This window comes from Mustela erminea, chromosome 4, assembly GCF_009829155.1.
Source record: "Mustela erminea isolate mMusErm1 chromosome 4, mMusErm1.Pri, whole genome shotgun sequence".
Taxonomy (NCBI): domain Eukaryota; kingdom Metazoa; phylum Chordata; class Mammalia; order Carnivora; family Mustelidae; genus Mustela; species Mustela erminea.
The window spans coordinates 126,012,080-126,028,889 of record NC_045617.1 but is presented as its reverse complement, the minus strand read 5'-3'; the positions used below and the strand labels follow the sequence as shown (position 1 = coordinate 126,028,889).

The 16,810-nt window shown below is 46.6% G+C and overlaps 1 protein-coding gene across 3 annotated transcripts in view; it reads left to right on the top strand.

The window, feature by feature from the left end:
- Positions 1-13,347, top strand: part of GMDS (GDP-mannose 4,6-dehydratase) — a 622,428-nt gene extending 609,081 nt beyond the window's left edge. For 2 of the 3 annotated variants that reach the window (XM_032340945.1, XM_032340948.1), the window contains 2 exons: positions 12,518-12,586; positions 12,901-13,347. In XM_032340945.1, coding sequence (XP_032196836.1) covers positions 12,518-12,586; positions 12,901-12,963 — 132 coding nt within the window. In that variant the 3' untranslated portion in view covers positions 12,964-13,347. Of the gene's footprint in view, positions 1-9,037; positions 9,164-12,517; positions 12,587-12,900 lie in introns of those variants that run through there. The other variant, XM_032340947.1, reaches the window with a different exon arrangement.
- Positions 13,348-16,810: the final 3,463 nt, after the last annotated feature.

The window sequence follows — 16,810 nt, the reverse complement described above, 5'->3', positions numbered from 1 at the left end:
GGTGCTTTTGTCAACTTACTGAGCAGGAGAAACAACACAGAGATGTAAACATTCCTGGGAACAATTCCTTGTGGTCTGAGGAATTCACCCCTTGATTTTGGAGTGTGTCATCTCTATCATCACTTATTAGCTCCCTTAGATATTAAGAATGACACCACAGGGGACACTGCTCTGGAAATACTACATAGGAAAAAGTTCTGACTGCAGAGTTGTGTCCTGAAGGTGGTCTTAGGAAAGGGGAGAAGAGCAAGTCAACAGAAGCAGCAGAGGAAGCAGCAGCGTTTGACATTGCTATCATGGCTGCAGGTTTGGTAAAAGAGTAGGATCTTGATATTTCCATAACCGAGAATGCCTCACATCTGGATAGAGCTGTTATTCCCAGAGCATTTTCACATACACTCTGGTGTTATTTTAGGCAAGCTGGCAGAGTGCGAACCAAACTCTCGTTTTATCTGTGGACATGAAAGCCCTGCTCCGCTGTGGGCAGCCATGCAGCTCAGACGCGGGGCTTTGTCATGAAGGCTGCTCAGACTGCAAACAGGGCACCTGCCAAGGGTTACTGTGCAGAATGTCACACTTGGAGTCCCCACCAAAGCTTTCATCAAAGTCAACCTGATTATTTTCCACTGCATTTTCCTGAAAGGATGTTATGATTTTCTAGATGTTTGGTGGCTGGCGATAAATCAGGCTTTTATGATGTCATGTGAAAGGCCACCTCTCGGACTTCCTCCTGCCACAAGCCACAGATTAAAAGCGAACCATGTCGGTGGGGCCTAGTGGACACAGGGTGGCTTAACCCTTTCCTTACACATCCTAAGGCACAGCTGAAGCTATGCCCTAGCTAGGGGTCATGGAAGAAGGTGAGCTGCCTTCCCCTCTCCTTCCTTTCACACGAACACAGCTGGGGCCTGTGGAAACCGAGCTCCTTTCTCTGAGTTAACCAGACTTCCTCAGCTGAGAGGCTTTGGCATCAAATCAAGATCCAAAACAAGACAGTGTGTTCCATGGAATGATATAAGAGAACACAGGTAATTTTACAAAAGTAATCTTTTCAAAGAGTCTCTGTTTCATAATCACGAAAATGAGGGCTTTCTTCAAAAGGAGATAAAATCTAATGCTGGTGTTGTGATAAAAAGTTACACTCATACTTTGCTGGTAGCATTTGTAAATTCATATAATGTCTTTGAAAGCGATGGAAAGGTCCCCATTCAAGCCAAAATCCTAGGAGTTCCCTATAAATCCTCTTTCCTCCAAATCCAGTCCTTCGGTGAGTCTTCTCTCTGCTCGCCTCACATGCTCCCCTCTCTCACGGCCTCTCCTCCTGAGGCAGCCCCGCTCCGGCCTAGCCTGGAGCCCGTGAAAACTAGGGCCTGAGGCCTCTAGTGGCTCAGAACACAATCCAAATCTGTATTGTGCGTAGCTGGCTGATAAAGGACTATGCATTTTATTTATTTTTTTCAAGATTTTATTTATTATTTGACACAGAGAGACACAGCAAGAGAGGGAACACAAGCAGGGGAAGTGGGAGGGAGAAGCAGGCTTCCCGCCAAGCGGGGAGCCCATGTAGGTCTGGATCCCAGGACCGTGGGATCATGACTTAAGGCACTTAAAGACTGAGCCACCCAGGTGCCCCAGGACTAAGCATTTTAAAGCAAAGCCAAGTTCTTTCTACGTAGATGAGTGAACCTTTATGTACTTAGACTTTGGTAAAAAATTGAATATTCCAGCATGTTTCAGTGCTGTGTCCCATTCTCTTGAGAACGAGCGGAGAAAAAGAAGGTGCCTTCCAAAAAGGGGAATTGGTAGGGACAGTTTCAGTCTGACCAGGATTCTGCTCACACAGGAGGAAGTGAAGGGTGGGGCACCATCTTCGCCGCCCTCCGGAGCTCAAACGTGTCCTCCTTCGGCCAGAAGAGGTCTGGCCCTTCTACCGCACAGGAGGCCAGGCTCCTGCCCTCTGGCCCCAGGAAGTCCCCTGGGCCCTGTGTCCTACAGGGCCAGCTGGGCAGAGTCCTGACTCCTAACTGCAGTAGCCTGGACCTAATCCCTTCAAGAGTGGCCAGATGTTTCTAGGCTGGGTGGCACAAACACATTAAAGAGTGGCGGCTCTGTTAGGGAGGGAAAGGGGTTGGAGCATGCCCAGCAAAAGTCCCTTAGCCACCCTTTTAAACATTTAGCTAAATGTCCCATGCTCACTTGGAAAAATTACACTGGCATCTGAAAATCAGACTTCTGAACTAGTTGAGTTAGCCAGCTATATGATTGTGGCCGACCAGAGAGTCAAGTCTTGCAAAAACATGGCTTTGCTGGGAGAGGCCTGGGCCCCATGGGAGGAATTACCCAGCAGGCCAGGCATGGTTTGGCCTTTTTTTTTTTTTACCTCTCCAACTTCTTTTTGGGCTCTGATTCCCTTCATTCAATTTGTCCAGACTCAGTGGCCTTCTCTCTGCCCCTCAGACCAGGGATGTTGCTCCCTACCGTCCATGTACCTGTGGTGTCCCCGGAAGACCCACCTACCTCAGGACTTAATGGGACTGGCTTTTTCTTGTCATTCAAATCTTGGATCACATGTCACCTATTTGGGAAGGCCTTCTCCAGCCAGCCTTCCCACTCTTTATCCAGCTGGCTTCCTCTTCAGTCTTCATCGAACACTCTCAGTAGCGGACATGGTCTTACTCACATCTCCTGTACTCTGGACTGTCTACCCTGACTGGAACATAAGCTCATGGCAAGGGCCTTGTCTTGTCCACAGCTACGTCCCAGCTCTAATACTGTAAACATTTGGCAAGAAACAATCAAGAGCATATGAAACATTTATAATAATTAGGGAAAAGTAGAATACAAAATCCTGCATACTCTGGTTACAATTATTCAAAAAATGATCAAAAATAGAAGTCGGATTACATGCAAGGTTGAAGTAACATGAAAGCATGAAAGAAACACTATAAGACAACCCACTTGAAAAAATTACATTTTTGAGCCGCCTGGGTAGATCAGTCAGTTGAACATCAGACTCTTGATTTTGGCTCAGAATCATGAGATTGAACGCTGCTTTCGGCTCTACACAGCACAGGGGCTGCTTGAGATTCTCTGTCCTTCTCCCTCTGCCCCTCCCCCAATGTGCTCTTAATTAATTAATTAATTAATCAGATTTTTAAAAAAGATTTTATTTATTTATTTGACAGACAGAGATCACAACCAGGCAGAGAGGCAGGCAGAGAGAGAGGAAGGGAAGCAGGCTCCCTGCTGAGCAGAGATTCCTGATTCGGGGCCTGATCCCAGGACCCTAGGATCATGACATTAGCCGAAGGCAGAGGCTTTAACCCACTGAGCCACCCAGGCGCCCTTAATCAAATCTTTTTTAAAAAGATTACATTTTCATCTATGATGTTACTATAAGAAATTAAAAGGATAGCTTTCCCTATACCTTAGTGATAAAAGCAACAATATTAGCCCTAACAGTGTTAAATAAATTAGAAATAGTACTAGCTACATTCCATATGTCATCTTGAATTCTCACAATCCTTCAAGATAGGTGATGCTTTCCCTATTTTACACCTGGTTTAAAATCTGAGGCTCATAAACACTGAGAAACTTGCCCTCCAAGGTCACACAGCTATGGGGTTAAGCCATGGTACCAAGCCAGGTTCTGTCCCTTGATATCTCTGTGTTGGTGGTAGTGCCAAAGAATCCTTTGTTCATGAGACCTAAGTTATATACAGTGACATGCACTTCACTATATATTTTGGTCCACTTTGACAAATAGATGCACTCATGTTTGCTCTGCTCCTATCATACAGAGAAGATCACCCAAGAGTTTCTTCCCACACCTTCCCTGTTGATCCTCTTTCCCCTGTAACCACTATCTAATATCTATCACCATCGATTAGAATGCTGATACCGGAATGTCATACGCATTGAATCATACTATATCGACTCTTCTCCATTCATCTCTTTCATCCAGCTCTGGAGTAGGTTGATATTTCCATATGTTGATACAGTATTTATTCTTTAGAGACCTTTGTGCCACTCAATTAATGCAGCATAAAGTATATTGCTCATGGTACTTTTAGGGAGAGTTTGTCCTACTGAGCATTGTGAGTGCTGGACTAAGAATCAGAAATCCTGGCTTTTTGTCCAGAACCCTACCACTAGATGGCTTTGTGACATTAAATCAAGTTATTTGTTTAAATGTCTCTATACACATGTTCAGATACAGGATTCTGTTCCTCTTATAAATATACATAAGAAAGACTGCCAGGTTACATATGCAGCAGCCTAGTAAGCTCTCTACTAACCATGATAATAGGAAACCAAAGAATGGATAGATAAAAATCATAGAAGCGTAAATCAAATATCTGTCTTAATACACTTTTTTCCCCTGATGTCTCTCAAAACCCTTACTAACAAAGGTCCTCGTAGTTGTCTTAATTTCTCCTCAAATATGAAAGTCCTCAGAGAAACAATGGAAAAACAAGAATTTGGATGTAGTGAGCTGCCTGGTTAGTCCTAGAGTTTCTTAACAAGTTACTGAGGGAATGACTGTTGGAAGGAATCTAGGGGTGTACATTTGAATGACTCTGTCATATAATTTTTATTTTGGTTGGGAGAAGGATGAATGGATGGATGGATGGATGAATTGAAAGAGGGAAGGAAAGATTACTGAAGGGAGTTTCTTGAATGTGAGTGGTGTGTGGTACAATATAAATTGAGAAAAACCCCAAAGGAGAAAAATCTATATTATGGAGGCATTCGTATTACTGGCCATATTCTTTGGCACTATTATTCAGAGGGAAGGCAGAGCCCTTTCCATGGGGTGGGGCGTATTTCCTATTACACTGAAAGGCAACAAGCTGATGGAAAATCACCTTCCCCTGGTGCTATCAGGGGTCTCCTGTGGCCCTAGTCGGCCTTCCTCGAGTGGCAAGGTGTCTCCTAGCCACAGGCAGGCTGAAGATAAGCTGTGGGACAGAGCTGGGCTTTAATCCCCACTGATACTTGGTATGGTGCTTTCATCGCTAGCAAACAGCCACCTGAAACAGATATAAGATCTCTTGAGTTGCATTTTGAATGTGATTGTCTGGAGATTTAATTAGCTGATGTGTGTAAAGTGCTTTGAGGGTAAAAAGTACTAAATGGCAAAAGCAAGGCCGCCTGCTTCTCGTGCTCCAGAGTGCCACTTGCCAATTAGGTCACCACAGTCTTTAATCGGTCCGCTTAAAGGTGCTTTATCTCCTTTCCTCGGGGTTTGTGTCACCTCCTACCAGCATGGGTAAATCTTCACACCCAAGATCCAGTTATTAAGAGCAACCAGTAATTTCCAGCGAAGATGGTGCTGGCTTTGAAGCCTGGAATGCTGAGGTCACTAACAATCTTATCTCCCTTTCATTAAGCGGCTCTGCATCACAACTGTGAGTCAGCCCCCCCCCCCCCCCCCCCCCCCCCCCGCCGCCATCAGCTGCTTAGAGTGAAGATCAGTGAAGAAATCAGAACCAAGAGGGCTCCAGTTACAGTACTTAATCTAGCTTTCCCTAGCTTGATACTCCTGTAAGCACTGGGGATCAAGACATAAAGCTAACAGCAACAGCAAAAATTAACTCTGAGATTACAAGTATAGGTGCAGAACAGATACAAAAAGCCATAGGGCCTCATCAATGTGTGTGAGGCAAGACTGCATTCCCCAAATTGTACCGCTGGTTTTATTTAAAGCAACCGACTCATGAGTAGACAGCTCCCCCCCAGCTATAAGGCACAGCTTCTAAAAAATGCTTTCCTTTGCTCAGCTCACTCAAAGCCTGACGGAACAGGACAGGCCGCACAGGCCCCCGGTGCCAGAGGGTGCAGATGGCCAGACAGTCGTTGGGACCGTGCTGAAAGGGCACCCTGCTCCCCTCCTGCGGCAGGAGAAGCCGGGCCTCAGCGTGGCATGAACTGTATGGAGCTGTGTGTCTGTTCCATGAAGGGTAGAGGACCACTGTCCTCGTCTCTACATGTCTCAAGCATGTCTGCCTGAAGGGACTTCCTCCACAGCATTTTTTGAAACTATTTAAAAGGAAATTGGTGTGTTTAAGTCCTGTATTTCCTGCACACGATTGTGTTGTCAGTGTGTCTTCTAGAACCCTTTTTACCTAATGACATGTCTCTTTTTATGCTAACCATATTTTTAGAGTACACGTAGAAAAGACGTGTCTGTATGTCGGCTGCACTATGAATGCCATTAGTTGGATTCTCCCTTAATACAGTGAATACTTTCTTTTACCACCTTAGGCCGTACTGACATACAAGTGGACACCAAAGGAAGACAATGTTCTCATTTACTTTCCACGAGAGCTCTGCCATGCTCGGTACGCTTTTCCAGTAGTGCCTGGGACATACCCATGGACAGATCTATTTCTTTCCCTTGTTTAGTAGCTCCTGATAGCTCCTGATTCCGAATGACAAATGCTATCCATTGAAACTAAATGGCCCCCAACCCAGAAAAATGGGATCAATGAGGGGTCACAGGATCCTAGAGACGCCCTCAGGCACCAAGCAGGAGGTCACTGAAGTATACAGCCTGAGCCATAAGTAACAGGCAGGGCTCACATGCCAGGCCACCAGTGGGGGTGACAGTGGTGATGATGTGAGGGCTCTGCCAGGCTTTCAGTCTAGGGTACATATGTGTCACCCTGTGCCAAGTGCCTCCCAGCAGCCTCCACCCGGGTAACTGAGGACAGGGACACAATGCAGGGCCTGCTCACACTGTTTTGCTCCCTTTGCCACTTTATCTCTACTGTCAGTACGCCTGTCGGAGCCGGTGCTGACTGACTCAATTTCCCTGAGGTTGAGCCCGAGCATTGTTTGGGGTCTGACGGCATTCTGTCAGCCCCTGCTGATGGACAGTCCCACTGAGTCCAGCTTCCTGAGCAGACGAGACAGCCTGCTGTTTTCTTCTTGTCTCTTATCACCCCTTGTCATTAAAGGAGAGGCCTGGCTTCAACTTCAATTTGTGCTGATATACAGCAGTAAAAGGGAAGAGAGGGGGAAACGTTTGTTACCGTTATTAAGGCCGTTGCCTTTCTTACTGCTGCGAGATTCATTCCCTGTCCGGAAGGGTTTCAATCAAATGATATATTTGTGAGCACGTAAGAGTTTAAACTGCCTGGTAAGAGACATACTATATTGCGAACTTTCTGGGGGAACTCTTTGGTTTCTTTTTTTTCCCCCATTCTTACCGACTCCCAGCTGCTCGTCTTGAATCTTGACTGGGATATTCTGTGCAACTTTAAAGCTTTTTCCATTTTACTGAAGTTTGTTTTGTTTTGTTTTGCTTTTAGTATTTCTTTCTAAAAAGAAGCCTTTCCCCCAAGAGTAAAGTTTTCCTGCTCACTCCACATTAGCAAAAGTTAGATCAAGAACCAAATTTGTTTCATTCTTTTATTCCCTTGGAACCTGAGCTATTCCTCAATTTTGCTTTTTTTTTTTTTTTTTTTTTTAAAGTAGAAGGAAAGAAATGAATACCCAGTGTTACTCACATTTCCATATTTTAAATTCTTGAAGACGTCTAACCAGGGCTTTCACCCGTCTTAGTTTTCCTTATTAACATCCCCTGTCCATACATCTTCTTATTTATAGCACTCAAGAGTCAGTTTATTTCAATATGCACATTAGAAATTTAACAACATCCTGCCAAAAGAGCTCACACTTTCAAAATGTTTCTCCACCTAAACAGATGTCCTTTGCAAACCTTACAGCTGACCTGTTGAGAAACATGGTATCCAACACATAATTTGAAATAAATATTAAAATTTTCCCAATGCAACCACAGTGAAAAGGGGGAGAGAAAGAACATGACTCTGTGAACTTTGAAAAATTATCCTGTGTGATCAATCTATTTAATAGCATTCCCCACAGAGATTTTAGGGAAGATGGGTGGGTGTTAAAGGCATTTAATGTGTTAAATAATGATCAAAATTAAAAAAAGATTGCAGGGAGTGAGAGGAAAGAAAACTAAGCAGTGTAATTTAAAGATGTGTTGTTATCTTGATCAAGATTTTAAAAAAGGCACTCAGGAGATTTGAGGAAAGGGAACTATAGTTATAGTAGAAGATAATGGCACAGCATGGTCTCTACTTTTCTGGATTTTATGTTAACTACTGTGGGCTCAGGAACTGGCTTAATGACTTTTCCAGGATTTGGTCTGGCCCTTTATCAGTTCACTATAACAAGAACATAAGCCAGGAAAGCCTGAAAAATTGCTGCAGCAAAACATGCCCTCCTACCGTGCTGCTGTTTGCAACTCGGGCCATTGGCATTGGGCCTGTCGGGTTTATGCCTAGACAGAGCCACTGTCAGAGGACAGCTCCGAAAGGTCTGATGAGTCAACGGTAGTCAGGGAGTCCGAGAAAAATTAAGGGGGCTCCAGGCATCTGGACATGCACGTTCTCTTTGCTCATGCTGTTTTGCTGCTGTAAAATGCTCAGCTAAACCTAATTGAATTTGACAATAATAAATCACATGTTGAAACTGTATAGCTCACCTAAGGAATAGCAATGGAAACAGTGAAGACACCAGAAGCCAGAGTTCAGGAAATGTCATATTCACATAGAAATGCTTTAAATTTTTCCCAGAGCTTTATTGTCTCTTTTTTTAAAGAAAAGTTCCAGACCACCCAGTGCACAAAGTCCATTTTGGAAACTTAACATAAAATCTTCTCTTTAATCAGTTCTTGCTCCTGTTGTCACACTATGACTTCGAGCCTATAAATAAAGAAGGAACTGAACTGTCAAAAAAAGAAGAAAAGAACAAAATAGATGAATCATTCTTCTCTCTCGTCCTCGGGAGCTGATCACGCCCTAGTGGAAAGGGTTTGTGAAATGTAAAAGGAAACTATATTGTGACCTTATCTGCCCCCCTCCATTGCTCCACACAGTCCTGTGAGCCGAGCAGTTAATTCCTGATGTCCTTGTAAGAATCTAGCTTCCACAGTCCCTTTTCTCTTCATGATGGCGGAAGCTTTATTTAAAGAAGTGTTCCTATGTCCGTGCTGTCATTCCAGAGTCCTGTGTACTCCCGTGCCACACTTTCCCCACACCACCCTGGAAGTTCGTCGGTCCTGTGTCCCCAAACCCTGCAGCCTGAACAATTTACTGTCTCTTTCCTCGAAAGGACATGACAGAAAGAAGTAAGAAAGTCCTTCAGGAGAAGCAAAGTGTAAAATAAGCGGGGATGTCCCTAATCTTTCCCTTGAAGTTGACTGGAGCACAGGCACACGGACTAGTCTCGATGTTAGCTCAGTAGCAGCTGGCGTAGAGAGCTGCTGCTTTGTTTTGATGGAACCTCATCCTTTTCCTTCACAAGGTCTCTTGGTCTAATTAAATTTCAGGGAGACAGAGCCTTGGCAGAAGGTTAAAGTAAGCTGCTAGACTGGAATGTAGGAGTTGGGCTCAAAACTAAATTGGGAAGTTTAACTGGGTGCGTCTCTGGTTTCAATGAAATACTTTTACAGTGTATGGTAGCAAGGTCTGTTTCGAAGCTTTTGAAAACCATTTTTCTTTTTCCTTAATTGTAGTTCCCTAGTTGTTTTTATATTATGAGCTACTTGTAGAAAAATACAGGAAACATAATTACAATACAAAGCTCCCTTTCCCAAGCCTACTGAGATCACTTGAAGCCAAACTGGGTTTTAGGGTTTTGCTAACTGTAAGTTCAGAGCCATGAATTGCATCCTATGCAATGCTGGTTGATTTATAGCAAGTGTTGTGTGATTAAACAATAACCATGTTTCTTTGAGCTGTGCAACTGCTATGGAATTGGGGGAGGGCTGTGTTGCTTCATGATGCCACATTGCACAGCTCTCCGGGGAAGAAGAATGAGTATCTCTGTGTGACTCTTATAGTAAAATAGAGAAGTATTGTGGAAGTATATACAAGTTTATTTAGGGAAAGGAAAGAGAAGTAAATGAATTTGTTTTTCCACTTCTATATCCAGCTCCATGCAAAGTTAATTGCTACTTATTAATTTTTGTATCCTACTTTTCCTGAAGAACCTGCATATGGACTGTTTGGAGCAGCAGAAATAACTTGTTTTACTATTATTAACACCCTGGAGAGGAAATCAATACTTCAGTGTATTGTGAAATGCAAAGCCTTTGGGAGTTTGATTTATTCAAGCCTAAAAAGTAATGATGGATGATGGAGAATGAGGGCCATCGACTGTACTCTCCTAGGGAATGACTCCAAGCATACAGTACAGGAGCCCCCCTCGATTCGAGGTGGGTCCATCCCAAGCCCCACCTCCAGTGGATGTCTGAAACTAGGATAGCACCCAGCCCTATATACACTATGTCTCTTCCTATACTACATGCCTGTGATCAAGTTTAATTCATAAATTGGGCACATAAGAGATGAACAACAATGACTAACAATAAAATGGAACAATTATAACCGTATGCCATAATAAAAGTTATGTGAATTGGTGTCGCTCTCTCAAAATATCTTACTATACTGTACTTACCCTTTTTCTTGTGATGATGTGAGATGACAAAATACCTAGTGACGAGAGGGAGGGAGGTGCGTGAGGCAGGCATAGGGTTAGGCTACTGCTGACCTTCTGACTGGTTGCCTGCTCCGAACCCAGCTGAGCGTGGGTAACTGGAACCTCGGGAAGTGACAGTGAGAAGAAGGCAGGACTACTGTTCCTTCAGAAGTAGCACCCAGACACCCTTTGACATGGAAGTCTTAGCAGTGAAGGTGAGCACCGGGGTCCTGCCCAGCCCCTGGTGGCCTTTCCCAGCATAAATGCCGGATGCCTGCCACCTTTCAGGGAATCCGAAGAAAATCCCTGGGGCAGGCTTCGTTGTAGTTTCATTATCTGTTCCTTTCGCTCCATGTAACCGGTTTTAGGTCATTCCTTAATATGGTGTGTAACTAGAATAGCTTCTCGATGGGGTACTTGGGCTGGCTGTCCTACTGCCTTCACATCCTTCCGTTGTAAGGACTCAGCTTGTGTACTATTTGATGAATACATTCCTACAGGGAAAAGCTAAATGTTTATCTCACCCCCCCAAATGGTCTGCCTCAAAGTTATGTGTCTTTCCTTTTTTCCTTCCTTTCTTCTTTCCTTCCTCCCTCTCTCCCTCCTTTCCTCCCTCCCTTTCCTCTCCTCCTTCTCCCTTTCTTCAGTCATCCTGAAATTCTCATCCCAATTTTCTTCTAAATCAGTCTTCAGCGACCTGTAATAAGAAATGGGTGAGTGAGGGCTGAGGTGCAGGATTAATGTTCTCCTGTAGCTTTTCTTTTAGACAGTTTCCTTCTTAAGGAAGTCTCTGAAATGGATGGAAACTCTCCTAAAAGCGGTTCCATGCCTGCCCAGCTGAGCAGGGCAGACTCTACCTGAGTCATTGGCTACACACACACACATACACATACATACATACATATACATACATACATATAGACAAAGGCCCTGTCAGATAGGATGAGAAAGTCAAGGATCAAGCAAATGACAGCTTGAGCTTCCTGAACAGGAGCTGGAGGTTCGTTTAAAAATTAAGTTGATCTTCCATCAGAGTAGTTAGGGAACACTGGGCAGAAGACTGAGTGCTACTGAGCTGAAGAAGCCGCAGGGTGCTTGCTCTCTGGAGCCGTATTTTCAAACTGCTAGTTGCAACGGATTAGTGGATCTTGAGGTGAATGAAGTAAGTGGGCCGAGATCACTATTTTCTAAGGAAGGGGATAGAACAGAACAGAATAGAAAATACGGTGTATCGTGCCCCTGGACAGAAAGGGCGAGGATCCCTTTGTGAAGCTTCAGTTTCGTTTTATGCGCCTGTGCGTGTGTTGGACGGCAGTTGTGAACCGCCCGCGGGTCGGGGAAGCTCTAAGCCAAGCCCGGAAAGAACTGCTCTGCGGGCCCAGACTTAGCCAGGGCTCCGTTAGGGGGCACCCAGCTCCCCGCCGCGGAGGGCCGGGTCAGCCAGCCCTGCGCGCCTGCCCGCTGCGGGCCGGGCACCCCCGCCGCGGAGCCTGGGGGAGAGTCGGAGCGCAGCGGCGTCGGGCCCCCGGCCGCCCGCCCTGCCGTGGGAGAGGAACGCGGCGGCGGCGCGGCGCGCGGGGGCGACCGGGGGCGTCTGCTCATTTACTCCTCTCCTTGCCTGAGAAGTGCAGTAATTCGAAACAGTTCTCACAGTAGCGTCCCTGACAACTTAATGTTAAAAAAAAAAAAAAAAGTCATTAAGCGTCCATGGGCCGCGTCGGAGGGGAGGGGTGGACAGGAGGAGGTGGCTGTGAGCGGGGACGGCACCGCTGTCACGATCCTCACGGGTCTGTGCGGCGCATTCTTAAACGCGACCTTCGCAAGATTTACGGCTGGGGAGCTGCGCTGAGCGTGCCCGGCGAGGACCGAAAGGAGGGAAACGGGGAGACCTGTGCCTCAAGAGTTCGCCCACTGACAGCAGCGGGAGGGTGGGGGGCTCCCTGCGACTCGGGCCCCGGCCTCCCCCGACCCACGTCAGCTTTATCTTTCCCTCCCCCCGCAGGACTTTCTGCAAGGAGATTGCACCAAAGCGAAACAGAAGCTGAGCTGGAAACCCCGGGTCGCTTTTGATGTAAGTGCCTTTCTTTACGGGTGGTGGACTCCGCTGGCCCGCTCGCTGCCGGGCTGGGCCGAAGCGGGCCCAGCGGGAGGGGCGGCCCGCCCGGCGAGGCAGCGAGGCGCCCGGAGCAGCAGCGCTCCGAGCCCGCTTGGCGCCCGAGGTGCCCCAGGCCTGGAGGGCTAGAAAAGGGGGCGGGTGGAGGCGGGTAGGGTGGAGGGAGGGTGGCGGAGGCCTCTCTGGGCGCGCCACAGGGGGTGGGGGTGTCACCCGGAGAGAGTGGCAGAAACTCCTCCCTCACCGCCCACCCTCTGTGTCTCGGGTCCCAGGAGCTGGTGAGGGAGATGGTGGACGCCGACGTGGAGCTCATGAGAAACAACCCCAACGCCTGAGCGCGGCCGCGGACGCCCGCGCCGCCCCTGCCGGCCTGTGGTGGGTCCCCGCTTGGAATCAGCTGGTGCGGGGCCGCAGGTGTGAACCCGGGAGGGGCGCGAGAATCCCGCGGGTTCCCTGCTGACCCTCGCGGCCACTGCGCCTTGTCCCCGCCGTTAGGATCCCGGGCCGCAGAGGTTTGTAGCAGCCGGGACGTGGCACTTCGGGGTTCGGCCCAATTTCCTTTTGTCGAGGCCTCTTCTGAATGGTTTTGTGAAATCAACAAGATGTTTTAATCACACGTTCACTGTACTTGAAATTATGTCATTAGACAACTGAAATTGTGGGGCTTTCAAATTGTTTTAATCTTTTCTTATTAAAAATGGCCTTTCTATGAACTAGCATTAGCAGAGTCGATGTCGGTGTTTTTCCCGAGGTAAATAAAAGCAGCTATAAGAGCCCCCAAACAAAAATACCCAAATTTTTGCCTCGGAGTGAAATAGCTTCCTTTAGGCCTCCCTCCCTTTTGAGAGAGCCCCTGCGGGTAGACCCCTGCTGCGCCTGAGCCTGCTTTTTGCCTGAGCCTTCTCCTAAGTCCCTGCCTGGGACATTTCTTTCCCCCTTTTGGTGACAATAAGCCACTCTATCCAGCGGATCTGGAAACCCAGTTCCTGAAGAAAGGAGGCATTCACACCCCCTCCGGTCTCTGCTGACTATAATTAGAACCCACGGGGCTCCCACCATCTCAAAAGAAGTCTTGAGAAATAGAGGGGGGCCAGAAGAAGAAACTTGAAGGTAAGTAAATATTGTTGGAACATTCCATGCCAAAGCCCCTGAGTTACCCAGAGATCTCTGAGCCCATGCCTTTCCTTGTGGTCTAGAATCTTTCACACAATACTTACTTCCAACCACTTCTCAGTGCTAGATCACTTTTAAAAATATCTAATTTTGGGGCGCCTGGGTGGCTCAGTGGGTTAAGCCTCTGCCTTCGGCTCAGGTCATGATCTCAGGGTCCTGGGATCGAGTCCCGCATCGGGCTCTCTGCTCAGCAGGGAGCCTGCTTCCTCCTCTCTCTCTCTCTGCCTGCCTCTCTGCCTACTTGTGATCTTTCTCTGTCAAATAAATAAATAAAATCTTTAAAAAAAAAAAAAAAAAAAAAAAAAAAAAAAAAAAAAAAAAAAAAAAAAAAAATATCTAATTTTGATTTAATCATTTAACCAATTTATATGAAGTGCTTAATATATGTCAGACATTGTACAGTTGAACTATATCAGTGTTAATTAAAAATTATAATAAAGAGGTTTAACCTGGGCCTAAGATCGCTGGATCCATTTTTCACTGAGCGCATCATTTAGAAGGCCCAGTTTTCACCACAGGCATGTGCTCCTGAGCCATAAACTCATGGCTGTACTAAGTGTATTAAGGCAGGCTAAGGCAGGTGGACACACAAATGTATGGAACCCACAAGCAGCAGGCAAAGATTTGTGTACAGGTGTATACTTCTGCATGAAATACAATATTTTGCCCTAGAATAAATTAGGTCAGGACTCTTCTTTTCCCCCTCCCTCCCTCTCCAAGGAAAATAAAATAAAACTTTATAGCAAATGGAATTCCAGCCTTTGCACATGCTTGTGTGAATGCGGGTGAACTATTTGTGAATGTCTTCACCGGCAGGTTTATGATCTGGGGGAGGACCCAGGCTCCAACGGCTGGCGGCAGGAAAGAGGGCTCTTTGTGTGGCTGCCTGAGTTGCTACAAGAGTATGCTGGCCAGGGGCAGCCTCAGCTTCGATGGAACAGAACTTGGGCGGCTTGAGCTGGCCCACCCGGTTCTCAGAAGCTGCCCCAGGACAGGCCTTCTCCCAATCGGGATGCTGCTAATTGGAAACAGATGGCTCTGGAAGGCCGGGCTCCAGGACTTAGAGGGCTGGTGGGCACACTCGCACTCACAAGTACAGAGTCACACACATTGCCACACATCCAGATATACACATCTAAACAGGCACATGCACACAAATACAGATACACACCTACAACACGCTAGCGTACGCACTGTCACACAAAACAGTCTCACAAACACACATTCACTCACAAAGTCTTGAAAACACAATTCACGAACCTGCTATCACCAACACACAGCCACACACATACCCTTACAAATCTCACAAATAAACATACTAACACACATTCCCCTTAGCCTTGACCCTGATGGACAGGCACCTCTCCTCTTCTCCTGTGACCCCCCTGAACCTTCACCTCATCCCACACCCAGGCACAGAGGCCTTTCTATGCTTGCAGTGGCCCTATGCACTTCAGTGTTTTGAGGCTTGTTATCCCCAAACCGTACTAAGCTCCTTAAAAAGGATCACGAGAGATTCTAGGCAGGGGTTTAATGGGACTGATGTAGAGTTATAATGTTAAATTATTCTTCTCAAATGGCCTGGAGCATCAGTTTCTGAAGGATGCAAAAGTATTTTTGGTTGCATCTTCTCTGTATTCCGGAATCTTCAACTGGGGAGAGGGGGTTGGCTCATTTGGCTTCCTGGTCTCCCACCGTTTAAAGGCTGAACAAGAGAACAGAGAACAGATTTGCCTGAGTATCTCTGTTCTTTCTGTGCTCTGAATTTCACTTGGACATCCTTCAAGACAATTAATTAAAAAGTGTCTTCCATCTTAAATCTCAACTCAATTTCACTGAACTTCTTTTTCTCCCCTTTTTCCTGCTCTGCCAGCTTTGGTTATTCAGATTAATTATGATAAAATATCTTCCACCTTGATTTTTTATCTTTTAGTGAAAACTAAGAAAGTCAAACTTTCTGTACATTCAAACATAATACCCAAGCAGTCAAACCCCACATTTGTGCCCCAGATGACAGCAAGATGTATGGATACCTGGGCCACCCAGGACCTCCCTCCCTTTCCATCAGACCAGCCTGCCAGACCGTCTTCTGGGCTGTGTCACCTGCCCTTTGTCTTTAAGGAATTAGGAGGCAGCTAGGCCCCGTGAAATAAACCTGACACACCCCTCCAGCTGTTTAGGGGTGAAGGCGTGCAGTGCCGGCTGTGGGACCTTTAACGGAAGTGCTGAAATGCTAGGGAAGATAAAGTTCCCCTCAAGATGGCTCCTCAGGAACTGGATTTCAGGTCCACCATTGTGCGCCAGTAAACCAGTGCAAAAATGCATCAGGCTCCTCTTGGTTTTTAATCGCCTTACCAACACCAACCACCAAAATTCCATAGAACCCCAGATCGCCGGTTGGTCGACTGCTGGCAAATGAAACTTGCCTTGTGTTCTTAAATCTCCCAGCTGGAAATTTTCATTTCAAATAACCTTAAACGCAGTTTACAAATGACTTTGTAAACCCCAAGAATGCGTCCCAGGCACCTTGTTTGTATTTGGGAATTTCAACCGGGTACTCTCAGTTTTAGCATGGATCCCCATAAATCCAAGCCCACACGTCATCTATTTTTCACAACCTGTGCCGCAGCCTTGCGCGATCGATCTGTGTATGGTATGCGATAAAGGGGTGCGGAGAACTCCCACCCGGGTTTTACAAAAAGATCGTGAGACCGCACGCGCGCGTATCTTACAAGCAAATCAACATGTCCCATCACCCACCTACACCTCTCCAAAAATCGTGGGCTTTAATAACTGATGGTGCCGCGAAGCTTCACAAACGGGAGGGACAACTGCGACACAAAGCTGCTCTGGGTGCTGGCCCACCCTCCGCAGTCGGGGTTTTCCCACCATCCACGGCTTCCTTTTGGAGCTCACGGGGTCTGGGCCTGATTTCTTCAGGGAGACGCAGGGGGCGCTGCTGCCCTACCCCAAGCACGCCCCAGGCCAGGGCTCCCAGCGACCTCCCAA